Consider the following 26,221-nt stretch of genomic DNA (forward strand, 5'->3'; position numbering starts at 1 on the left):
AAAGAATGCTTCTCCCTCTCCTCCCCTTCCAGTGTGCAAGTGTCCTGCAGTTCTAGAGGTGTAGAGTACAAAGCTGTGAGTACAAAGAACTGCTCTAGTTATTTTTCACATCTTGACAAAAATTTAAATTCATGCCTGCTTCTGCCCCGAGACTCCTGTAATCCATGTTCTATCAGGTTTGTAGTCAGTCCTTGATTTTCTCTCTCCTGCCCTTCTCAGCTCAGTTGGAGTTCAGTAAACCAGTGTCAAAACCCAGTACAGAATCTGAAGGATGTTCAGGTGTAATGCAGCTGTGACCACCAAGTCACCTAAGGCTTACCTCTTACTGAGAACTTAAACACCACATCAAAAGCAGCACTGCACTGTATTATAAATGTATTATAAACACACAAGTTAGTGGAATTTGTACTCAAAGACTGTAGTAAAAGAGAATTGCTTGTTGCTCAAGGCTCTCAGATACTGTTACAGCAGTCTTGCTGGAAAGAAATCTGAGCTGCTCCTACTGGTGGCTGCTGTGCCTGTCTACCTGCTGGTCTTGTTCAGTTATAAGAAACTGGGGCAGCAGTTAATCTCTGGATGCTGTTTTATGTGCTCCGAGTGACATTGTCACAGGTTAATGTGGTACTTGACCCTGAGGCAGCTCAAAGTATCTCCCCGGGTCCCGTGTTAATGCCACTGTGTGTCAGGTGGGGCGAGGCATGCAGCCTGTGAGCACGTCCTGGTTTTGTAACCCTTGAGCTTTCCTTCTGCCGTGAGTGGAGGTGAATCCTAGAGCTTTCTGCTCCTAAGGGGAGGATTAATTAACACTTGTGTTAGCTCATTTCTTTGGTATCCTGTGTGTTTCCACAAATTCTTCCACCTACTTAAGGTAGTGGATGCTTCTGTCAAATCAGTACAGAGCAAATCAGCTGGAGCAAAGGGCTATGTGGATCCTTCTCAGCAGACATAAATCTGGCTTAAGACAAATTTATCTTAAGTTGATTAGGAACAGATTAGAGATAAAGCAGAATAAGCCACTCCTTTCAAACTCCAGAGGTGGCCTGGGTTTCAGTGGGACCTGTCACTTTCAGAGGGTGTTTGAGCTCATTCTCCACCATGCCTGCAGCCGGGCATGGTCAGCCTGTTGCAAGGTGATCCTACAGCTGTTTTGGGCTCAGCTGCAGGGGCAGCATTGCAGCAAGGTTACCTGATGAACATCACGGTGCAGTGCTGTGCTGCTCTGCCTTTCCCTTAACCAGCAGTGAGTGCTGCAGGAGGTGTGGGACAGCCCCATGGGGTTGGGGCTGATGTTTGCTTCAGACTGCACGTGGGTGCCTTTCAAACTGCTCATCCTGCTGATGTCTCTCAACTTCTGCAATATCGTTTCATTTTGCTGCTGGATCCCTTGCTGGGTTCTCCCTGCTGGTGTGCAGCCTCCGGTGGAACACCGCTGACAGATGAGGGGCCCCTTTGCCACAGCACTCGCTGGAGTAAACCCAGAGCAGTCACACCAGACAAGGAACTGGGACTCTAAGCCAGGCTGGAGACCACAAGAGTGCTGTCAGAAGGGTGTCTTTCTGGCATGTCTTTGTTTCTGCACTAATAATAATAATAAAAAAAAAGCCAAAGGCCTGCTCTGGCCAACAGCCATTTGCACAAGCAGGGCCACTGGCTGCAGGCTGGCCAAATGCTGCCTTTGGTCCCTGTGCAGAGCAGGGCCAAAGCACAAAGCAGGAGGTTTGGGCTGACGTGTGGTGCCTGTATGTATGTGTGTATATGCGTATGTATGTATGTTGTCCTCCTGGAACTCAGCTATCCAGACTGGAGAGGGGAAGGGGAGCTCTGGGGGGAGGAGGTTGCATCACGAACCACCTTGCGCCCCCAAACCTCAGACAACCCTGCTGGGGCGAGAGAAGTGGCTGCCCGAGCCCTAATGCTGGTGTTGTGGTGCTCGGTCGAGCCCTAATGCTGGTGTCGTGGTGCTCGGCAGCAGCCTCACAGCAGGCTTCAGCTCCTCTGTGCCAGCTCCCCTCCTCCTGGCCGGGTTCGCTGGGCTCTCATGCCACCTAGCTTCTCACTGCTCTCTTCCTCTCTTACCACGCTCAGCCATGCCTACAATGCAGCGCTAGAATTAAATGAAATAAAACCCAACCAGCCACAGCAACGCTGCTATTTTGCAAGTAGTTTCAAAGAAAAATTAATGGCAGCGGTACCTCAGCCTGTTTGCTGCTAAAGGATGCGTGCTTTGGAGTTGACTTAACGAGGTGAGGGGCACGAATCAAAGAGCGACGCGTCTCCAAAACCTTTACCTTCATAATCATTTCTGCAAAATTTCCATTTAATGTCGAGGGGCACCATTTTGGGGATATGCATTGCAAGACAAAGCAGAATTCATTTCCTTTCACTTTTTTTTCCCCTATTGCTGCGTTAGCTGCAGGGAGGCACGGGAAGATGCACCGTAGATGAGCACAGCCCCGCAGGTCTGAACGATGTGCTTTGTCCTGGCCACAGCTTTTCCACATCCATATCTGTCTGAAACTGTTCCATTGCCATGCGCTGGACAGCAGCAGCCCCGTGGAGCTTCGGGAGGAGTACGTGGTTGTACTTTGTGTCCTCCACGCTGGAGGGAGGCTGCCCTGGAGGTGCCCAGCCTGCCATGCTGCAGGGCTGCGAGCATCTTGGGCAGCAACCAAAGGGCAGCTGGTAAAGTCCTCTGCGATGTCATGTACCATGTTCTGCTATTCTCCTTAGCTGAGAATATAGGAGGATGTTTGGGAGGAGTAAATAAGCTCGGATTGTGTTATAAATGAGGTCTCAACTCAATCTGAATTTTGTAATATTTATAAAACAAATCTTTCTAAAAGGTATAAAAGGCTATAAAAGGTATAAAAGGTATAAAAGGCAAGTAAACAGCGCTGGGTGTGCGGGGAGTCTACGCTCCACCAACACGCACACACAAATATCAAACATTCTAAATATACAGAACATTGCTTTACATACTAAACGCAAGTATGTCTATACATACGTATAATCAGGAAAGGTAACAAACAATCCTCAAAGTTCCATGACTTACTAAAATCGAGTATACCTATACATATTCACGATCAGAAAAGGTAACAAACAATCCTTTAAATTCCATGATTTAACAGCCTCCATTTTCCATTCCTTTTCTTGATTACTAACAAGTCTCCATTTTCCATTCCTTTTGAATAACATGTCTCACTTTAAGTTGTCAAGCAACTCGGACTTCCGGCCTTATGTATCCCGTTCTTCCCAGATTGAAGAAAAACATATCCATCTCCTTTTCAAGGCCAATGAGGCCTTGGTCAAAAGGCACGTCCAGGGCACCAGGGGGCGTAACAGCAAAGGCCTGCGATGGCTGTAGCAGCAGAGGGGCCCATGGCGTAGCAGAAGGATCAGTAAAGGAGCCCGCAGCTCCCTCACTGCCTGGCCAACCACACGTTTCTGACTGTGGTCCCACACGGCTCTTTAAGGCCTCAGAGACTGCTCGCCAGGTGCCGAGCAATCCCACTGCAACCTTGTCGTTTTTATTTGCAGAGTCCCACACCTTGACCTCAGTTTGGTCCCATATTTCAGGCTCATAAACTGTCTGATTGTTAATAAGGAGAACAAGCTGTAAGGTTATCAGGACAGTCTTTGTTCCTAAGGATGTATGATTCCCCATAATGCACAACTGCTTACCAGCGAGAGGCAGTTGTGTGCACAGGTCTGCATCTCTCAGCTCGAGCTTCTCTCCAGCTCCAGTGCGCCTGTTACCAGCAACTTTCAGTACGAGCTTCTCTGAGCAGTTTGCTGCGTCTGGCCTGTCTTCATGAGGCGATCAAAGTGCCTGTTCCCATCCTGGTCTCCATTCTACCAGCCTGTTCCTCTTCACTTATTTTTCCTGCGTCTTTATTGATGTAACTTCATCGTGTTGCTTTTTTTTTTTTTTTTTTTTCCTTCTTCTTCTTTCTTGAGGGCAGGCTCCCCTCTTATACCCTTCTCTCCACAGCAGTTCTTTTCAAAACAACTTTTCATTGGTCAAACAACTTTGAATGTAACAACAACAGCAAACACCCAGAAACATCCATGCCTTAACAGCGAGACTGCATGGAGTCTCCTGAATCACCCTTCTTTGTTCCCTCTAAACTCTTTTATATTCCTGATGGCCTCATCGTTAAGAGTCTAGTGTTATCTCAACCACGGGGCTTTCCAACCCCCATGGCCACATTTCCAAATCTCCCCCTTCTTTATTAATATCAACCATTTTCTCGACACGAATTACCACTCCACGTATAACAGATTGTCACAGTGTGAACATTTTTAATGCATCACAGCTACAAGCTGCTGTTCTCTGGCCGTAACGAACCCAATTTACCAATTATTCGCATTAATTGCAACTGGATGTTAAAGGCTCGAAAGCAGGCGGGTGTCAGGCACACGGGAGGGCTGGGGGTCTGGGGCCTGTGCTCCCAGTGCCGAGGCGCAGACCGCCCCGGGCACCCTCGGCTAAACGCAAACCCCGCGCAGCTCCTTTGCGCGCGCGCGCCCGCCCGCGCGACAAAGCTCCGCAATCTCCTTCCGCGCTCCACAAAATTTTCTCCTCCTCCTCCGCCCCTTCCCCTCGGCACTTAGCGCGCCCGCCCGCCCACACCGCGCCGCGCCGCGCCGCCGCCTTCCCGCGTCGCGCTGCCGCGGGGCAGGGGGCGGTGCTCGGGCGGCAGCGGCGCAAGATGGCGGCCACCACGGCGGCGGGTGAGCGGGCGGCAGGCGCTGGGCCGGGCGGGGCCGGGGGGCGGCGGAGCTCGGCCGCGATCCCTCGCGGAGCCCCCCCGGGGGCGCACGGGCAGCGCGGGGCTCGCCTCGGCCCTGTCGGGGGGAGGCCGGGCGCTGACAGCCCCCCGGGCCGGACCGGCCGTCGGTTGCCCTCAGGGGGCGGCGGGGAGGGGGAAGCCCTGAGAAGGGGCTGCGGGGGGAGGGGGGGTGCGGCCAGACCGCCCGTCAGGCGGGGGCCGGGCCGGGGCTTCCTGCGGGAGGGCTGCTGCAGCCTGCCCGCGGCGCGGGGGGGGGCCCGGCAGCGGGCCCGGGGCTTCGCCGCCGGCGGTTCGGTGCCTTCCCTCCTTCCCTGCCGCCGCCTCCCGGGCCGCCCAGCTCGCTGCGGGGCTGCCCGGCCGGCTCCGTCGGCCTGCTCTAGGCCCCGACCAGGTGCGAGCCTCTGCGGCGTTGTTGTGACCGGGGCGGGAGGGCAGCGAGCTCCTCATGGGAGCTCGAAAGGCTCGGGAGCTCTGCCGGTCGGTAGGCCTCTGCTGATTGCTGTAGGCAGCTCTGAAGCGTTACCATGCAGGCAATTCGTAGCCATCAGCTCATAGGGAGAATCTGTGCCTGGCAGTACGTGATTGCAAGGTGTGTGAGCGCCCGATTAAAATACACGGAAAATGTAGTGGAGCCTTCTCATCCTCTCATGTCACGTTGTCCCAGCTACTGCACTTTCACAATAATCCTTTCAAGCTGCTGACTTCTCGTTTTGGCTTTGGCTGGAAGAGCAAGGCCAGTGATTCTCTTCTAAAGCCAGCGCAGCCTCATGAATTAATGGTCTGGGTGGTCGTGGAGGGAAGGAGGCTTGGACTGTGATGGCAGAGACCAAAGCCAGTCCTGCTGTACAGCTTCCCTTTTGCTCTGAACTGCCTTTGTGATAAGCCATAGCTAAGTTAACCATCATCTGCTGTCCACATTGTGTCTTTTGGATCGCTTCCTGTTACTTCACATACTTCTGAAAACTGTCTTCGGCGTTGGAAGCATAAAGCAGGATGGAGCCAGGTAGGTGTAAGTCCTCAGCCTCTTGCCTCTAAAATGTGCACATCAGGCAAGCACTGTACTTAGCTACCCATGAGATCCTGTTTGGTTAACTGCTGCTGGCAAGAAGAAAAAATACTGAAAATCAGTGTGTAGCTTGAAAAAAAAAAAAAAAACATGTTGCAGTAATGCTGAACTTCTGCAGTGAGCCCTAAGTTTGGTATTGAGGCGCCCTTGTGCACAGACCAGTGACTTGGGTTGATGTAAGCCTCAGGGCTCCATCCAGCCATAATCCACGGGCTGTTCTTCCTGCAATGGGCTGCTGTTGGTTGGTGCTCTAGAAAAGTAGGATGGGGATTGTCCTTTCCTGCTAAAGAGAACAATGTAGTGTCCAGTTACTGGTTGTGGTGGTGCACTGCAGTGCAGCTTGTGTGGTTCCCTCCTGACACTGCTGAAGGCTTTGTTGAAGGCATGCGAGGGGAGCCAGGAAGTGACACCTTCTTGTTCTCCAGCACTGACTGAGTCGCTGTGGGGCTCTGGGCGAGCAGCTGGGTATCTTTGCGCCTTTGTAAAACAGGTTTGGCTAACACTTGCTTCAGGGCATCTTAATGTATTCATATTTATTTTTAAAACACTTTAATGTGTTTGTGTCCTGGCTTCAGTTAGGACAGAGTTAATTTTCCTCCTAGTAGCTGGTAGGGTGCTGTGTTTTGGCTTAGGATGAGAAGAGTGCTGATAACACGCTGATGTTTTCATTGTTGCAGAGCAGTGCTTACACCAAACCAAGGACGTTTCAGCTCCTCACTCTGTCCTGCCAGCGGGCAGGCTGGGGGTGCAGCAGGAGCTGGGAGGGGACAGACCCAGGACAGCTGACCCAAACTGGCCACAGGGGTATTCCATCCTATCTGGGGTCATGCTGAACAATAGATACATGTAGGGGTGAGGGGCTGGCTACTCAGGGTTAGGCTGGGCATCGGTCAGCAGGTGGTGAGCAATTGCATTGTGCATCACTTGTTTCATACACAGTAGTGGTAGTAGTACTATTATCGTTGTTATTATTGTTATTATTTTCCTGTCTTAATAAACTGTCTCTATCTCGGCTCACAGGCTTCACTTTCCCGTTTCCCCCCTCCCTCCCTGGGATGGGGGAGAGAGCGTGAGTGAAAGGCTGTGTGGTGTTTAGCTGCCAGCCGGGTTAAACCACAACAGTTTGATACCCTAAGTTTGTAGTGGTTCAGTAAAGGAGCTCAAATAGAGGTTGACTATGAAAAGTATTCAGTCATTCTTTGAAAGCAGCTACTAACTCAGAGGAAGAAATGGCAACAAATGTCCCTATAACTTAATAAATAAATAAATAAAAGTCAGGGCTGATGCTGGAAATGAGACAAGTGTTGTCTAATACTACACAAGCCTTGTATTCAAGAAACTCACAGGAATACTTGAAAGGAGAAATGTTATGATACCAGGTCCACTAGTATCCTTTGTCTAAAGGAGGAGTCCCTGTTGCCAATGATGGATTTTCTTCTTTCCTCCCAGTTCATATATGAAAAAAGAGCTGCCTTTAAGCATCCCAATAAGGCTCTTCTAGGAGGCTGCAGACACCCAAGCCACAACTCCTGCCCGTCCTTCAGGCTGGGATGGCAGGTAGGACACCCAGCTGGCCGCGGGGCTGTGGGCACTCAGTGCCCCAGCTGGGCTCGTGGGGCCTGCATTGCTGTGCTGTGCAGTGCTGCTGTGCCCTGTGGCATCCTGTTTTTCCAACTTCCATCATGGGAAAAGTTAATGACGTGATTTAACCCACTGTTCACCCGTAGGTTTCTTTAGGGGGTCTGCTGCAGGGTGGTGACAGATGCTGCATTTGCCAACAGCCTGCAGGAACTGAGCAGTGAAATGATTTGCCCAGGTTTAAGTTATTCAAAGTCAGAGGAATGTGGAGAGCCTCAGAAGGACAAATCATTAGGGGAATGGGCATAATAGTGACAATGTGTGTGGTTTAATATGGCTAACAGAGAGAAAGCACAGACTGGTTTTAGTACAGTATATTAAAAACATGTATTTGTAATTGCTGGAGGATCCATAATCTCACTGTAAACTCAGATATCCTCGTGAAAAGCAAACCAGCCATTGCAGTGCAGAAGAACCTGCTCGTGGAAGGGTATGGAAGGAGTACCCTGCCTCTGTAAGCGGGTCGTGATGTCTCCTCCTGAGTGTATGGTACGCAGTACTCATTGTTATCTCAAAGTAAATACTGCCAGCCACTGAGTGCTTTCTCAGCCTGTAAGTAAAATACCAGAGGGTAGGAAAAAGAAATTGAAGAGAAGCTGGAGAGATAAATTATGCATTCTTAAATGAGATGGGATATAGGAGCACGTGAAATAGCAGGTGCTGAAAAAGTTGGTTGCACAGCCTCTTGGTGTCTGTAGTGCTGCAAGGATGGAAAAAAAAGGGTAAACAGTTCCAAAATCTTACAAGAAGGTAGTTGAGTCTTTTCATCTGTAATGATACAGATTATATATTGTATTTGAAGAATGAGGTTCTGGCTGAGAACTTTAAATGATTCATTAGGATATTAAATGTGTACATGGGTTAGGATCCTAGAAGGTGGGCCACTGGCACACGTTGTGAGGTGTGTTAAGGTTTGGATTTTCAGGTTGTCAGGATGCTTTTAACAGCCACATGTCCAGCCAAAATGACTTCATTTCCACCTGCTGAGGGGTTTGGGTGCTCCTCCCGAGGGCGGTGTGGTCCAGGGGCAAGGTGTGGGATGGAGTGTGCCTTGCCTGACTCCCCGTAGCTCATACCCTGTTGGGTGTTAAACTGCTGGGATGCTCTGCAGCTAGCATCCTGTGGCACAGGTAACATCACCCCTGTCAGCGCGGTGTCTGGCTTTTCAAAGCTCATCTCAAAATCCGGGAGTCTCCTTGTGCGCACTGCTTTTGGCGGTCGGTATGAATTTGATCCTTTGTGGGTAGAAGAGGCAGCTGGGCGGGGAGCGCTCAGCTCGTGGGCACTGACAATGGTTTCTTTTCACAACGTAAAGAGGAAGTGGTGCTTTTCCTGGTGGGATTTAGTGTGTGGATTTTGTCCAGGACATGAGTTTGGGATGACTTCTTCTCCAGAGCAAATTTTAGCTGAGCTGGTAAAATTGTGCTTTTCAGCTGATACAAGTGACCCAGCACATCTGATTCCAGCTCTCCGGCTGCTGGATAGCTTTATTTGGTTTCAGCCCTCAGCGATAATGCCAGTCTGCCTCAGACATTTTAAAGTCATCTCTTTACAAGTAATGTGCTTAAAGCAACGAAAGACAGGCGCGGCGTTCTAGTTTACACTCAGCAGAGAATACTGAATTGCTTCAAGTGCTCCAGAAGTTATTGTGAATCTGCAAAACATCTCAGTACCTGCCTGCGTTATCAGGGTGGAAACAGTGACTGTAAAGAAGATGCAGGAAATCTAAAGTCCCCATCTCCTGGAAGTTTTTGTGACAGCTGCTGAAAGCCTTTTATTGTTTTAAATATTACATCACTTTGAAAGCTCTCTATGCCATTTTGACAAGGATTGATTTATTTATTTTTTACAATCGCGGTGCTGTAAGGATAAGGTAGCAGATTTCTAGATAGTGTCCGTCTCTGCAGAGAGATGAGAAATGTATTGGAAGAGGTGTGTTAAAGGCTGAACAGCAAAGCAAGCAACAGAAGGGGCTTTAACACGTCTAGCAGTGGAGGTGTTTAAAGGTAATGGACTCCGGTTCTCTTGAATTAGTGTAAATCAGAAACTAGTACAGAGAGCAGAGTTAAAATTGGCTTGAATTTGGGACTGCTTCCACTATATAGCTGGGGAAAATTGAAAGATTTCTATAGTCAGCCAGTAAATGTTGTTTTTAACTTGTTGAAAACATGCTTTGTGTCTCACAAGGTTGCGTGTAATTCAAGACAGAAAATGTCCGACTGGTAGGATCATTTTTAAAACCATCACAAGACATTCCAAGTTACATATCTGCGGATCTTTAGTGGTGCTGTGATATAAAATGAATCTGAGTGTGCTTTAAGGTCCTTAAAACCCAAGCTGGCATTTAAGTGTGTTGCAGGAATAACTCTGCTTTGCCTAGTGCGGGACATCAGGAGGTTCTGGCAGGTGCAGTCACACTGCCCTCGCCCTGTGTCAGCTCTCTGTCTGACAGCCTCGCAGCTCCTCACTTAGAAAGCAGCCCGGTGGTGAGGTGCCTGGCTGAGGAGTGCTCATCAGTACCGCTCTGTGCAGCGGAGCTGGTGTTTGGTGGAATCTTTTTGCTGCCGGTTTGCTCAGCTGGCACAGGGCATCTCATGGGGACTTCCCTGGGATAGCCATGGGCGTTGTTTGGCAAGTGGTGTGGGTGCATGGAACAGACCAGATCCCTTTCTAGGAATTCTGGTGAACAGCAGACATGATGATGATGTTTGCACGCAACCACAAATGATAAATTCTGCTTGGCTTTGGCCGTTGAGGCCCCAGCAGGACGTGGTGGCTGACCCGTTGTATGGGGAGCCTGGCTTGGCCTGTGGCTTCATGCAGCCCGCCAGGCTGACTGGGGCGGGCAGCTGGCCTGGTCCTCTGCCTGGCTTGGGGGCAGGTTAGTTAGAAATGACTTAAAGCATTTATGATCATATGGTCATAATCTTTTATATATATACAAGTCTGTTTTTCTCCTTGTTGGAGTCTTTGGGGAACATGTCAGGAGGGAGCTGACCTGCAGTTCTGTACCCATGTACTTGCCATGTGTGATGGTGGGGTGCTGCTCTTCCACTCACACCTTACAGCTTGAGCATGGACATAAAACTTCTTGAGAAGGCAAGAGTGCTGCCGGATGGGGTTGTGTGCTGTGGAGTGACCAACCATCTCCTATGATTCTTTTTCTGCAAAGAGCATGAAGTTGCAGGTACGTGTTCTTCACTTTTCCCACCTCTCTTTGCCGCTGGTGGTCCTGCAGTGCCCTTGGGTGAGCAGGTGCTGTGGAATCACCAGTCACTTACCTTAACTACTACCGTGCGATAGGAGCCAGAGTACGATGGGACTGGCTCTTTGCAGGCCTCACAGCTGTCACAGACCTTGACATTCCTGTGTGAGTGTTTTAGGGCTCTGATTCATGCTGTGTCTGATTCATGCTGAATCAGAGCAGCTGTGCCTTGGAAAAGCTCTGAAATCAAGTTGCCTTCTCCTCCCATAACTCTGCCAACCCAAGCCTAGCTCCGGTTAGCAAGTGTCAGAATTCAGGCTGCCTTTTGGCCTGGTTGTGGCCTCACTGAATGTGTACACGATGGTGTAATTTTTAATTACAAATCACACCATTTTCTTTGCTTAGGATTCCTGCCCTGTGCAGTGAGCATGATGCTCAGAGGAGGGGTCGGTAGTTGATATTTCTGATTTTCTTCTTAAATGTGTGCCCTGTGCCTGCTTTCCACAAGGCAGGCAGTGCTTCCGCTGTGGTGTTGAGCCCTCCTGGGTTATTTTCTTGGTCTAAGAAATGTCAGTGAGTTACCTCGGTGTTACCGAGCTCCAAAATGTAGAGAGACTCTGATCGCACTTGTTGAGCGTTGTGATGTTGTGGCCCAGAAGTGTTTTTTGGTAACCCCACAAATTCGAGACAGCTTTTCTCGCTCCAGCTGAGCACTTCTGTGAGCGTGGAGTTTCGCCCTGGGTTTCTAACAATAGCACCCACGGCTTCCTTTGTGGTGCAACCTGCATTGTCTGAGCGTTTCTGTGATGGGCTGAGGGTGGGGTTCGTCCCTCCAGAAGGACGTTGGGCTGTCCCCACTGGCTGGCTGTGCCGGCGGCTCCACTCACAGTGTGCCAGCAGGCAGGGCTGCCTGGGCAGCCGCCCGGCCGGTGGCAGGGCCGTGAGTCACCGCGGGCAGCAGCCGCAGGATGGGCTGTGAAACTGGCACCGTGTGTACAGACACCTTCGACATGGGGCTGACCTCAGCATGCGCTGCATCCGCCACGCTCGGCCCCCGCTCTCGGCCTCCGTGCTGCAGTCAGGCTGTGCCCCTCTCTGCTTCCCCTCACCGTGGCATGGGGAGCATGAGGAAGGTGATCCAAGTGGGGTGGCTAATCTGGTGTAATTCAGGTGCTTGAGACTATCTGTGCCCAAGGTACACAAGATCCATCAGAAGTTGAAGGCCTGGGGGGTGGGTGCTGGAGGTGTTGTGCTGGGGAGGTGCCGGTGGTCTCCAGGAGATCCTGCTCCTGCTCAGGGCCCCGGGGCTCACCTGGTGGTGGTGGCTTCACCAGCCCCAGTTGACTCATTTCCTTTCCCAGCCAAAGACTTGCATTACTCAGCGGCCATGAAAACAGCGCAATCTCGCCAGTAGTTAAAGATGTGGGTTTGGTGTGGAGCTGCCTTGGGATTGTGCGCAGCAGCCCCTAATGGGTTTGGTTTGGTGCAGCTGGTGCAGGTCTGGTGGGGCTCTCTGATGCCTCTCATGGGGGTCTAGGTTCCTCCTCATCCACTCGCTACAGCTGTATAATTGCATCGTTTTCTCCCAGCGTATTCTGGAACGTGGTTATTTTAGATGTGTTATTGAACTGGCCTGTAAACTAATTCCATCAGTAATTTACTTAAATTTCTTTTATGCTTTGCTTTGTAATGAATGAAATGTTGGCAACTCTGATCAAGCAGCAAAACCAGCGTTGACATTTAGTTTCTTTTAAGTCATTCAGGTCAACCTTAAAGGGGATTGTAAGGACACTAGAGGTTCGAGAATTGAAGCACTGCTACATTTCACAAAGCCTTACATCCTCTGTTTTCCACACTTGCAAGCAGCTCTGGAGATGATTTTCAAAGCTCTTGCTTGGTCTCTGTCTCTGTCCTCTGAAGTATGCCATGAATGCGGGAAGAGCTGACTTCGATGGAGGAGTCCACTGGGTTCACTTGGTGTGCTTCAAGGCTAATTGCCCATTCTTCTGTTGTGCTAAATCAGCAAGGATAAAGAAGGGGATACATTATGATTTTCTGCTACTGTGTACTGGTGAATAGTTAATCTTGGACTATTGAAGGAAAAAGAAATCCAAACCCTAAATTCAACCTTATTTTATACAACAGGTGAAAATAACTGCATCAAATGTATCCTGGCAATAATTTTGTTTCTTTTGTAAAGCAGTGTGCTTTGCACAGGTACTTTGAAGGAGACATGGTGGCCTAGAGCACGTGTGTGTTTTGTGGTGGCTGAGGTATGGACATCTTGAAGAAGAATGAATAATCAAGTGCCATGTGGCCTGAGCTCCTTCATCACAGCCACAGTGTGTGACCTTGGCTTAAGCTCTCAAGCTCTCTGTGCCATTATTTCCCATTAATGTAATGGGGATCAAAAAATTCCCATTATTTTGCTGTGTGTTTTGAAGATAAATGTGCTAGCAATTAAGAAGTGCTGGAATTCTTTGGTAATAGAGGTCATAAGCACAAAGGACAGTATTGCTACTGACAAAGCCCACTTAAATTAACAGCAGATTAACCTACTCATGTTATGAAAGTTTCATTTGGTTTGAGTGGTGTTTTTAAAAGCTCAGAGAGACGACACTGTGGGAGGCTTGACATCACACATTTTGTAGAATCTTGCAAATTCCTTTGCTATAGATCTTAATAGACAAGTGCTAATTAGAGCTCCACAGGACTGTTTGTATCTCTGAATAGACAGAGAGATTTCCTTGCATTTTACTGCCTGTTCTAATATCAGGCCCATTGTGCTTCTAGCATATTTGGTACTGCTTGAAAAGTCCAGGGTAAATACAAGGATATCTTCTTCAGACTGTTGAAGTATAATCATTCAAAGCCAGTGGTATTTTTATGTTTATTACTCAAAATACTGTTCTGATTATTTTTAGGAGTAAAAGTTCCTCGTAATTTTCGTCTGTTGGAAGAACTTGAAGAAGGTCAAAAAGGAGTAGGAGATGGAACAGTTAGCTGGGGCCTTGAAGACGATGAAGATATGACACTCACAAGATGGACAGGAATGATTATTGGACCTCCAAGAGTAAGCATCCACTTAAAATACAACGCCACTTCTTTCTTTCTTACCCTTTTCCTTCCCTTAGTAGAAAGTAGAAAACAAGCGAAACACAAAGTGACAGAACGCTTTAGCAAGTGACTTACATTGAAGGATCAGCTTTCATATAACGATGGGTTTATATATCTATATGTCCTTTTGCTTATGGTCTGGAATATTTTTAGTACCTTTCTCTGTTTAGTTCTGTTACGTGTCTACTTTATATTTGCAGATTCATTAAGACATAACTTTTGAGATTCCAGGATTCTAGTATCCTGTACTCTTGAATACAGCAAGGTTTAAAATCCTTCGGCTAGTGAGATTACATGTGGAGCTCATGTAGGTAAAACCTGGATGTTCTGTTCAGTACTGCTAGCCTTTCTGCTGTTGCTTGTTGAATTTATGGAGTTTGTTTTCACTGCAGCAGTACTGACTTGCTCTTTTACAGTTTCAGCTAACTCAGGAAACTTGAATTTTAATGAATTCAGTTACTTTTCTGAATGCTCTCTCCCAAAGTAGTGTCTCATAATGCTACCATGGTCTTTGTGATAGCATTATTGCATATTCCCTCCACCCCGATCCCAAACCCTTACTAAACTGAGGGTCTCTACTCCATGGTAGTGAACTTTAGGGCTAAATTGTATGTGTGCATGTATTCTAAAAACCAAATGTGTCTTGTCTCCAGTTCTACTGTGTTTTCCTGTTTTCTTATTATCCTTGCCATGAAGTGCAAGTAGCTAATTCTCCTTCCTGCAGTAGTGTATGTTGTCCTTTGTGTCTAGCCTCACATTCACTTCTCAAAAATTCCGATGTTATCAACATGGAAATGTTTACACGCCTTTAACCACTCTGCTGCTCGATGTGCTTCCACTCTATCAGTTGCCTTTTCTGACTCAAGATGAGCTTGTGCAAGAATTAGTATTATAACAGCATTATGTGTGCAGTATTTTGTACCGCATTCAGAAGTGTTCTTTGCTTTTTGTCTGCTGTTGTTAACATCTCCCCAGTCATGATCATTTCATTTGGTGGTGATATGCCCAAATTGTTTTCCAGAACAGCACTTGATTTTAGAACATTAGGAGAGCTTTAATGAGCTTACATTAGGATTGTGAAGAACAGGCACCGTGTGCATGCATGTTAGGTAAAATTTAAGCAACCTTGAAATCTAATTTAGAAATTTAAATAGGAAGTGAAATGAGCAAATAAGCAAATGTTGACTTGTCAGCAGTGACAGAAATCTGTACTTCATGTCATACTCCCAACCAAGGCCAGAGGACTATCACAGAAGATTATTCAGCTATGCCTCCTTTGTCTTTCTGACACATTTATAAATACATTTTTTTTTTATTTCCAAAAGGGTCTGGACTTGTAGAATTCAACTAATTGCTCAAAAGCCACAGGCCGTATTGAGGGAGATTCTGGGAACTTTCAGACATTCTTGTTTACTCGAAGCTGCTTCTGTTTTTAGAACTGTTCACACACAGTTCTATTAGTACCATTTTTTTTTAATAGGATGTGGGTAATACTGGCTCTGGAAAAAGAAATCAAAACTCTTGGTTTCCTCTGGATAGAAAAAATCACGCTTGGAGCAGGTGGAAGAGTCTTATGTTGGGCATCCTGGAGGGAGAAGCGAGCTGTAGTGCAGAGCTGATGCATGCTGCTGCTCCGGAGAGTCCCTGCTACCATACATGGAAGTGTGCATCTCCTTCCCAGGCTGTGCGGATGGTTTTGCAGCCAGTGATTCATCTTGTTTGTACAAACTATTTAAAAACAGTGGCACTGTCAAAACTTCAGCTTTGTCTGCGCCTATTTTTTATAGACATGTGCATGGTCAAGGATTTCCATTCACTAGTCTTAATGGGGTGTGGCCATTTGCAAAGACCCTAAAACACTCCCCAAACCTCTGTACTGTGAACTCTGAGCACAAAGCACTCTCGGGGCTCCATTGGGAGGCAGAGGAAGTCCAAGCTGAGCTGGTAGGTGACTTTTTTCCCCCAGATCTTGTGACAGCATTGAGTTTGCCACCATCCAGGCTGGACATCTGAAAGCCTGGCTGGCTGAGGCACTGGAGGGGCTGCTCTGAAGGGGTGCCGCCACTGCCATGGGTGGCTGCAGGCTGGGTTAAACCGCTCCATTTGCACGGACGTGAAGCAGCTGAATCAAGAAGTCAGATGCTGGTGGCATTTTTTGCATCAAAACACTCATTAGTATCAAGGGAAATATTAAGATGGGCATAACAAGCCCTTGAAAAGAATTGCACTGAATTCTGTATCAAGGAGAAGTTACTGTGTGACGGGCAGCTGTTTTTAAGACCCCAGTGGAGGCGTGATGCTCTGCTGCAGCAGGTGAGGCAGGAGCTGATACCTGGTTCTGGGCTTCTGCGCTCACGATAGCCTGGAATTTTTGCTCTTGATCACTGCCTTGTGAGTTTAGCATTCACTGCAATGTTGAAGATGGAGGAAATGTGTAAGAAACTCTAGATCTGGACAGCTTGCCTGCAAAAACTTCTTCCTGATGATCCTGTTCCTGTTAAATGCTTCTGCTCCCTGCTTTGCCTGGCGCAGCTGGAGCTTGGTGCCAGGCTGCACCATACCAGCACATCAGAAATCTGTGTTCCCAGAGTGCTGAATAACTATTGTTTCTTTTAATTACTTTTAAATATTGAAGAATCACTTTACCCTTGTTGTATTTGTCTCTTTTCTATGCACATTTATTGGATAGTTAAAAAAAAAAAATCAGGACTCCTTTTTGTAGCTGCTAAAGTATTTAATTGCTCCTGCTGTGTGACAAAGTGATGCTGCTACTTGGGATCAGGCTGTCCCTTGGAACTGAGTGAATCTTGGAGCATTCCCTTTCTGAGAACTGTCACATTGAGTTATGACCAAAGAACATTTTTAAGTGCAGTTCTAGGACAGGCCAACGGTAGATAGCTATCTAAGCTAATTCCTGAAGAGCACCATCTAATACTCTGAATATTGTAAAAACAAACCCAAACAGAGGCAGCCTGCGCAGTGTGTAAGTGGCTGCCCTTCTGTTTAGTGGTTTGTGTCCCTGAAATAACCACTGTTTTAACCAAATGATTGTTGAACTGCCTGATGTAACTGTTCCCCCCCCTTTCTTTTCCCCTCAGACAATTTATGAAAACAGAATATACAGCCTTAAAATAGAATGTGGGCCTAAGTATCCAGAAGCACCTCCATTTGTAAGATTTGTAACAAAAATTAATATGAATGGAGTAAATAGTTCTAATGGAGTGGTAAGTTTTTTTTTTTGTTTTGTTTTTTGTTTTTTTACTCATTTTACATGGTTTTCATATGCAGCTTCAAGTTAATGCTTTACGCTTGCAACTTGTTTAAATACTTTTTACTTGTTGGTACCATTTTCCTTGAAGGAAAGGGGGGTAGGAGGGAAGTATACAAGCCAAGTATATTCTGGATTCAAAATGTGGAAATTTCCTGTCCATTTGCAACTCACAAGTAGTTTTGTCCTGTGTGGATTTATTGTGCTTTCAGGAAAAAACGCTTGCTTTTGCTTTCTTTGGTTTCTCCCACACAGACTTCTTAAAGGATCTTTAAGTGGAGGGTGCGTGGGGGAGTTAAGTGTATGGAAATTATTGATTCTGACGGGAATGGTGTTTTTGTCTATTTTAGGTGGACCCCAGAGCCATATCAGTTCTAGCAAAATGGCAGAATTCTTATAGTATCAAAGTTGTTCTGCAAGAGCTTCGGCGTCTAATGATGTCTAAAGAAAATATGAAACTTCCTCAGCCACCTGAAGGACAATGTTACAGCAATTAATTAAAAAAAAATCATGCCCCCTTTATTCAATTTAAGCTGTCTTCATTTTCCACAGTAGTAAATTTTCTAGATGCATCTTGTAGACCTCAAAATCCTGGAAAGGAAGTTCCCATTCAAAGGAAGTTTTTCTTGAGATACTGTAAATGATACTAATTTTTTCATTTGAAATATAAGTTGTGCTATAACAAATAATCCTGTCGTGTAACCACTGTCCACATAGCTGAACTTCTGGTATCAGGAAAAGTCTATTTAAATTTATTACTGTTAAGACCAGTGTGGCACATCTAACTTAACTGTGAAAGCATACATCCCACAATCACCTTGCTGTGTGTCTGGCCTGGGTTTTTTCTTTTTTTTTTTTTCTTTTCTTTTTCTGTCTTTTGCAATAGAGTCAAAGCTCAGGGCTGTTTATTAGAGTAGACACAAAGGTTTTTGCTTCCAGTACTACACTGGGCTTTACGGACTACTAACGGGGATGTGTGCTAACCTCAGTCATCCCTCCCTTTGTGCTATCTCTAGTAAAGGCTGAATGTGACTGTGGTCATTTTTTTTTTTTGTATTTTTTTAAACGCCCTGATAATCTGGGGCAAGCTTTCCTCCTTCCCTTTGGCCAAGGCATAGATTGTATTTCTCTTCCTGGTCCCCCTCACCAGTAACGTGGGCATTTGGTGAGGGATTCAGGGTTCTTTTAATCTCTTCCCTCTTCCCCTCTTTTTAGTGGGGGTGCTGCTTTCTTTTTGCCCCTTTTTGTGACTCTTCCCACCCCTGGACAGCAGGGGTAAGCGTTGGGGCAATAACTTGACCTGTTCCCTCCTGCTTATTGTTCTGGTTTTCCAACAAATTTAGTCTTCACCAGCCTGGGAAACAAGAGTATCTGTTCTGCTCGCAGACTGGGATTTTCCCTGCCCCTCTGGCACTGCTGCCACACCGCCAAGCTGGCCACGGCTGATGTTAATAGATAGGCTTTTGGTGAAAAGAGCAGTCATTTACCAGGATTGCCGAAATCTTCTGCTGCCAAAGTTTAATGGGGAAACTGCACGTCCAGAATAAACACACACTCCAACTCAAATAGTTGTATTTTGGTGCTTTGGATTGACCTGAGAATGTTAATTAACTAAAACACAGCACTTATGTTCGGCCTTTTTAAAGATCTGACAGACAAATCAAGTCAGTGTAGACTTCAGTAGGATTCTGTTAAGTGTTGGAGGTGAAAACCCCTCTGTGAAGATTCTGGGGAAGTGGTGCGTACAGCAGATTAAGGACCTTTGTTGGCTTTGCATCCTGGCAAATCACTGCCTTTTCTGTTTTACTGTTTTGGACCACTAACTGCTGCAATGTGGATGCAAGCTTACATACCAACAACCTAGTGTGTCCGAAGTTTTATGAAAAAATTTAGTGTTTGTGTAAAAAAAAAAAAAAAAAAAAGAAAAGAAAAAAAGAAAAAAAAAAGAAAAATAAACACATTTGAAAGCAGCAGCTCTCAAGTCAATGAACAATTGATGTTTCCATTAACTCTTTTGAGGAAAATATTAGTTGTAAGGATTTAACATCCTCTGTAATTAAAGTTTAACATAACAGTATTCCATAAGCAGCCTTTTTATTGTATCAGACCATTGCCTGATTTTAATATAATAAAAAGTGTGCATTAATATTAGAAGGCTTTAATTGTATTTATGTTTAGAACTTTGATCCCTTATGGAATTTTGGGTTTGTTGGAAGTACCTTCCTACAGATCCCACGTAGATAACAGTATGTAAACTGGTGGTGAAAGGCAATTGTCTTTATCTAGCTGCTGCTTTTGCCAAGGAGAACCTTTATTTGTAGTCAAAACCTCAGACAGACTTGCATAGACTTGGCAGTTGGTAACGTTATGTGATGAAAAGGAACCACAGGAACGACTTTCTAGCCGTGTGCTATCTGAAGGTGCTCTGCTACTGCGCTGACCTTTGTGTGCTGTAGTCCCGAGGAAATCAAATCCACGTACAGTTGCATGCTATACTGTCCATCAAGTTAAAGAAGAACTTCACAACCTGAAATTTTACCTGGTTTTCCTCAAATAGTGAACTGTAAAAAGCAGACCTCCTCTGTAAATCTCGATTAAAAACAGGGCTGCAGAATTTTGCCCTTTTTGGGTGTCTCCACTAAAGAAGATTGCCAGAAGGTACTGGTTGTGCGTTCATTTCGATGTGGTGAAACCTGCCTCTTCCTGGGTGTAGGAGTGACGAGGGAACGAGCTGTGTATGTGAAACTTGCTGCTGTTTGCTAGCCTGGAATACTAACCAGTCGTGGGGTAGCTCAGAGGGTGTCTGTGAAGACAATGCGACTAATATTTGTCAGCATCCTGTGCGTGTGTTTCTTTGAAACAGCTTGGTATCGAGAGATGTTAAATGGGAACTGCAACAATGCTCAACAATTACGGTGTGGTTACCGGGTGTCGCTGTTGTAAGAACACCCCTGTCCTGTTCAGGAGGGTATGGTTGGTACATGTTGGGTGCTTCCCCAGCCTTCACACTTCAAGCAATGGTTCTAAAGCCTTGAAACCATCTGATTTGCTTTGCAGGCTGCAAGTTTGACCTGAACCATGCTTCTCTGGGATCTGTGCTAGCAAGAGTCCTGTGGTAACACAATTTGTCATGCAAACTTCAGCTGTACTTTTTTTTTTTTTTTAAAGAAAAAAAGTGTACCTTTTCTTACCTAGGAACTTCACTCTGAACACACCGGTACTCCAGTGCACTGATATTCCACTCTGAGTAGGGATGGTTTGGGAAAATAACACACTAAGAGTCAGCTGCCAGTGAGTCCACGTGTTGTAGCTTTGTCAGTGTGTGTGCATCGTGGAAGGGATCAGTCATCCCACAGGCACCGTGGGTTTCTGGGTGCTGGGTCACACTTCAGAAATTAAGTCGGGGAATGAACTCACCTCTTCTCTGTATTTATTCTACCTCTGGCAGTATAAAGGCAAGGCACTTAAGAGTTGATCCTTGCTCACCATTGGTTTATTTCCTGAACTGATGTGTCTGAAGGCATTGGCCATAAAATAGATGCTGTTCCCTGGAGCCGGTACTGCTGGAAGTGACTGAAGAGTTGCTCAGGGAAGAGGCTGTGGTTTGAGCAGGACCTTGCCCTCTGCCTGCTCCTGCTGCTGCCTCGGGGGGGGTTGCACAAGGTGTCGTGGTTGCAAATGCCCCGGACACGTCCATAAAACCTCACCCGCAGTGCCGGCGGTGGTCGCGGAGAGTGTTCGACTCAGCTGCTGGCGTGGGGACGGCAGGGGGAGCTAGCAGGCTTTGCAACGCTTTGGTCCAAGCAAGGTGCAAGGGCTGCTTCATTTCGATGTTAACTCCTCTTGTGGGAACCGCTTTTCATACTTATCCTGAATCATTTTCAGTTTTAAAAACCTGTTTAACACGGCTTTCTCACTGCACAGGCATTAAGGGGAGACCAGCAGTGCAGTGAGGTTTTACTTCTTAATAAACACTGCCTGTTCCTTGCTTCTTGCTTTGCTGTAATTAAACTCCATGTGTTTTTGGGGAGCATGTGCTTAAATATGCCTTTTCTGAACTCTTAACTCAGTGCTTTGGACTTAATGATGATGAAAGAAACTTAAAGTTTTAGATTAACAACTTTTAAGCCAAAAAGTGTCAGCAGCTGCTCTGTGCGATGCCAGTGCTGTCTGAGTTTCAGCCTGGATTCATACAGGGACAAACAGCAGCACGGCAGGAGCAGCAGGCAGTGCATGCAGAGCTGAATGCGGTTGTGCCCCTAATTCTTGGGCAAACAGCCCAACCAAAGAACAGAGCAGCCCAAATGCTTTATCTTAGCTGTGCTTGAGAACTGCGATACCAGAGCTCCCTCTGGAAGTACCAGGCAGATGCAGCGTCAAGTTCTGCCAATTTTAGCAAGGGAAACAGAAGCCAGAGACTTTTTCAAGAGTCCTTGACAGCGTAAGAAGCGATGAGATGTGCTCTCACTCCCTTTCCAAATATCAGTCTTTGTAGTGTCTTGCCTAGAGTTGTAGGTGCTGCTTGTGGCTTACCTTGCTGTTTGCAGTAATTGGCCATTAGGCGTTTGAGGTTGGTGCTTAGCCTCAACCTGGCAGCGTTTCCTGCACCAAGGAACAGCACAGGGAATTCAGTATTTTTTTTAAGCTGGCATTTGCTTGCTCTGAAACAAGGGAGTTCCAGTTCTGCATGTACCTGTAAATATGTGCCTGCTTCAAGCTCTACCTACCTCAAGCTCAAAGACGGTGAAGAAATCTGATGATATTCTTAATATCTTTTTTTTTTTTTTTTTCAACTTACTAATTTAAATTTAAGTTTTCTCTGGTGGCTCAGAGTTTTCCTAAGTCGGTGGAAATTGCCATCTTGCATTAATCCTTGGCTCGGATGCTATCCAAAAGCCCGTTAACTTTGCTGTTGACTAAGAGTCAAGTCCCTTAACAGCTTCTCGTTTTCTCCGGTCCTGCTGCAGCAGATTGCTGGGGAAGGTGCTTAACTTTCAAGCATGTGAAGGGCCCAAGTGAAGTCAAATAGGAGTTAGGCACACGCTTAAGTGCTTTGCTGGAGCAAAGCCAGGATGCTCAGCCCCTGCTAGGAAAGAGACGTTTTTAGCCTTTATTGATTGTCTTCTCCCTATCCATCCCTTCTGGGTGCTGTGTCCCCTCTGTACTCTTACATTTTCCCCACGTCTCCCGTTTGTTGCAACAAAAAAGCAAAGAGCAGAAGACAACATGGAAGATAAGGAGATAAGGTAGATTCTCATCTCTTTATGTCTGTCAAGCATCTTGTCGCCTTTTTCAGCCTTATCTCCTTTTGAATAAAGCCTACAAAGGGTTTTCAGAAATGTGGGTCCTGTCCTAATTTTCTGCCTCTCAAGCTAGGTTGTTGGCGGCTTTGCCCTGACTTGTCTAGGAAGCCTTGCGGTACGGTGATGGGTAACGAGAGGGGAGAATAAATGTCAGATTCTGTCTAAAAGTCCCTTTCTTTCACTTGCTCAACATTTTTGTCTTGTCTTATTTCATTAGCTCTCCACTCATCAAAGAAAGTGTCAGGATAGCCAAAGACAAAATTTCTTGGGGTGGGGAGGAACAGGCAAGAGTTCTGGAAAGCGAAGGGAAGCAGACTCTGAGCTCCCTCTCAGAAACAAGTCCCTTTTCCCTTCTCTCTTTACATGTCTGCTTTAAACCCCGTTGCCCAGCATTTGCCTGATACACACAGCAGAGAACAGGGGAGTTGTGTGCCTTGTGGCGCAGGCTGCGGGGCAGATAGGTGCTGATCTGTGGGGTGTGAGTGCTGCCAGATGCAGTGCGGGACGGGCTAAGGCAGCGGGGCTGGCAATGCGGGGCCTGAGCATGCTGGGGCTGGGGCAGGGTGTCAAGGCGAGCAGGGGGGCTGGGAGTTGACAGCCAACTGCTTTCTCTTCCCTCGGAGCAGGGGGGAGCATGCCAGCAGGATGCGCACACGGGCCCACACCTTCAGGAGTATTCCTGGAAATTGGGGGTAATGCTTAATTACAGCTGCCTGTAGGCGCTGGGGCTCGGCTGCTGGGCAATGTAAATAGGGTCATGATAAAGAGCGCCTGTGTGTGATGCTGGGGCAGCGACTGGGCTTGGGAAACAGTAGAACAGAGATTGCAGTAAGATATTTGCCAAACTTCTTTCCTTCCAAAGAGACCTCTTAAATCCCTGGGCTACCAGATTAAATGTTGTCCAAGGGTAGCGGCCAGATGTTTCTCAGCTGCTTGGACTGCTTTCCAGCTGAGAGCGAGCGAGTGGCTATCCAACATGTGAGCATTAATATAAACATTTTAGAGGCCTTGCCTTGAGCGAGCCATTAAAAACTTCCCACGGTACCGAGAGTGCTGCTGGCTTCCTTGGAGAGCATCAGCGTTGTGTAGCTCGCGCTCGAGTCCCCCGCACGGGTCAGCCACAGGCTGCCACCTGCTAACGCAGCGCTGGGGCCGCGCCTCCCCCTCACTTCAGTGGCGCCAGAGCAGTGTGGTCCCTGGAATTTGATTATTTGTGTTAGCAGATAATTTAGGCCAGAAGGCTTAGAGTGTTCCCTTCCTTCTCGGGATGTCGTCATGCTTCCCAGCAAAGCACAATCCCACGTCCTGTGTCCCTTCCCTTCCCCTCACCCCACCAGCACAACAAAACCGCTTTCAGCTTGCCTCCTTCACGGGGTCACTGGCCACTAGGTTTAAGCTCATCTGTGCCTTGTGTAGGCCTGCCAGGAGGGGAGGATTTGATCAAACCCAGCATGTACGCTCATGTTTTTAATTACTGCATATATTTTAAAAATGCGTTTTTAATGTGTGGTTCTTCTCCTGAAATATTCCCAGTTCCACCCGTGAGCTCCTGTTGGTGTGAAACGAGTATCCCTCACGGGTCACTGCTGCTTCTGTTGGCTCTTAGTGCCTTTTCTCCAGCACCTGGACTGCTCCAGTCCTAAAGTGAGGAGCGTTTTGCTCCAAACCCAGGTCCCACCGGAGCTGAGGGCTGCGTGGCTGTGCAGGCAGCCTCTGCTCTTCCCGCTGGGGAGCACATCGCGGGCTGGAGCTGGCAGTGAGTTCGTGCCTCGGGCTCTGTTTCCGCAGCGTGTGTGAGTTGCCCACAGTCTCCCTGCTTCTCTTTGCCTTGAAGCTGCTCTGTGCCCAGGTGGCAGATGCCCCGTGCCTGCCCGAGGTGCTAGGCAGTCACTGTGACCTGGGGCTGCTGCTGGAGCTCCTCGCCGTGGGCTGCGCGGGGAGCTTGGCTCTGCACCGGGGGTGGCTTCTCTTATACAAGGTTTGGAAGGCACTGGTGGTACGGGGATGTGCAAAGAGCGGGGCTTAACAGAAACAACTTGGATACTTACACCAGAATGGTTCACGTCAGGCTTCTTGTGCAGCTCCTGGCAGCTTCGCTGGGGGAAGACAGTTACTTGACAAATACTCGCTGAGCTAATGAATGCCAGAGCACTTCGTGTGTCTGTAGCTGGGCTGCAAAACCCATGGGAGATGTTTGTTGTGCTGGGTACTGAGCAGGAGCCCCTGAAGCTGGAGCAAACAAAAAAGCAAAAAAAAATAACAAACCACATGAACAAACCCCAACCTGAGGAGGCCAAGCCTCTGTTCTCGAGATGTTCAAACCCTGCTCTGCTGTCCCGTCGTGGCAGCGCATTGTGCAGAGCAGCAGGGAGAGGGATTCTTAACGAAGGCGGCATGTCCCCGGGCAGCCTGCACTGCCGGTCAGCTTCTCTGTGAGGTGCTCAGCGCTTTTCTCATTCCCTGCTCGGGCAGGAGGTGTGACTCCACGTGTTCCGACAGGCTCTGGCATTGTTTACACAGGCTGTGCCTGTCCACAGGTTGAATCCATCAGCTTGATAGCCCCTGACACTCTTACGTGGGGCGAATGCTTCCTGTTTAATTACCCGTAATAATAATAAGAAAAAGGGTTGGAAACAGGAGTTTTAAACAAGCTTCTCAGAGTGAGGGTGCATCCCATCAGTTTGTGTGCTGTGGGTTAACCAGTTCTGTCTGAGAGCAGTGGAATTGTGTAGGGCAGAAATGTGCTGTTGCCGCCTTCCCTGCTGGGCAGGTGCTGCCAGAGGTGCAGGGGGCCCTGTGCTGTGGGGTTTTTGGCCCCTGCCTTGCTCGGGCTGCCTCCCTGGGCACCAAAGCCCCGCGGCTCCGTCCTGCTGCCCTTCCCTGGTCTTCCAGCGAGGTCTGAGCAAGCAGGGCTGTGTGCGTGAGGGGCTCCAGGCACTCGGTACTGCAGGCCTCATTTCCACAGAGCAGGCACTTGGGTGACTCAGTGAGTCTGTCACCACCCCCCGCGTGGCAGCAGACGTGTGCGGACAGGGACAAGGAGAGCTCTGGAGCTGCAGACTGCCACAGTGTGATTTCTTTTGCCGTCCCCTTTCTGAGCGTGTCTTGCAGGACGGCTCTGCGGCACGGCTGTGCTGGTTTGGTGTGGTGCAGCTCTGGCAGTTGGGTGGGCCAGTTGGGAAGGGAATGGAGTGAAGGACTGAGGGTCCTGTATTGGAGGAAACTTGCAAAACTATGAGGTTAATCCTTACAAAGCAACTGCTTTGCCTAGGTGGAAACGGAGGTTTCTCCTACATCCTGAGAAGCAGCGATGCTGCAGTGGGTTTTTAACACCCATTTTCTGTTAACCAGTATTCAGCTAACATCAAAGCATGGAATTGTTATCCCTTGCAAAGAACATCCTCGTTTTCATCACGGTGACCACCTGCAGGACACATGGCCCGGACAGATTGACCTGCTGCTCCTCAGCACATCCCACATGGCTTCGTGGGGCTGCGGTCCTGCTGAGCACACGGTACCGTGCATGCCCTGCGCTGCTGCAGGAGGTTCAGCTGCTGCACCCTGCTCCTAACGCCCCCGAACGTCGTGGGCTTGAGAACCACCTGGCTTGACCCGGGCTCCACGGCACAGAATGGGGGCCGGTGTCAGTCTGGGCAGAGGAGGCAGCTGCGGGAGTTCATTCATAAGGGCTGAAGGCTGTTGCAGTGGGTGTGAAGTGACGTGGATTTATGGCAGGGAGAAATTGCTGAGCCAAGTTTCTAATGAGATTACCAGCTCAGCTGTTGAGCACAGAACAGAGGTGCTGATACAATGTGCTGCCACGCGCAGCCT

At 47.8% G+C, this 26,221-nt stretch overlaps 1 protein-coding gene across 1 annotated transcript; it reads left to right on the plus strand.

The window, feature by feature from the left end:
* The first annotated feature begins 4,605 nt into the window (after nt 1-4,605).
* On the plus strand, nt 4,606-19,043 carry UBE2V1 (ubiquitin conjugating enzyme E2 V1). The gene is made up of 4 exons (XM_084296605.1): nt 4,606-4,734; nt 13,627-13,775; nt 16,918-17,043; nt 17,438-19,043. The coding sequence occupies exons 1-4, from the start codon at nt 4,713-4,715 to the stop codon at nt 17,582-17,584; spliced, it is 444 nt and encodes a 147-aa protein (XP_084152731.1). The 5' UTR covers nt 4,606-4,712; the 3' UTR covers nt 17,585-19,043.
* The last annotated feature ends 7,178 nt before the right edge of the window (nt 19,044-26,221 follow it).

Source organism: Netta rufina, assembly GCF_964035555.1.
Source record: "Netta rufina genome assembly, chromosome: 16".
In the NCBI taxonomy this organism is placed as follows: Eukaryota; Metazoa; Chordata; class Aves; order Anseriformes; family Anatidae; genus Netta; species Netta rufina.

Excerpts from the sequence above, each read along its gene's own strand:
- UBE2V1 (XM_084296605.1), top strand. The coding sequence starts at position 4,713 with ATGGCGGCCACCACGGCGGCGG. Across the intron at positions 4,735-13,626 it reads GGCGGCCACCACGGCGGCGG|GAGTAAAAGTTCCTCGTAAT; the intron begins GTGAGCGGGCGG and ends GATTATTTTTAG. Across the intron at positions 13,776-16,917 it reads TGATTATTGGACCTCCAAGA|ACAATTTATGAAAACAGAAT; the intron begins GTAAGCATCCAC and ends TTTTCCCCTCAG.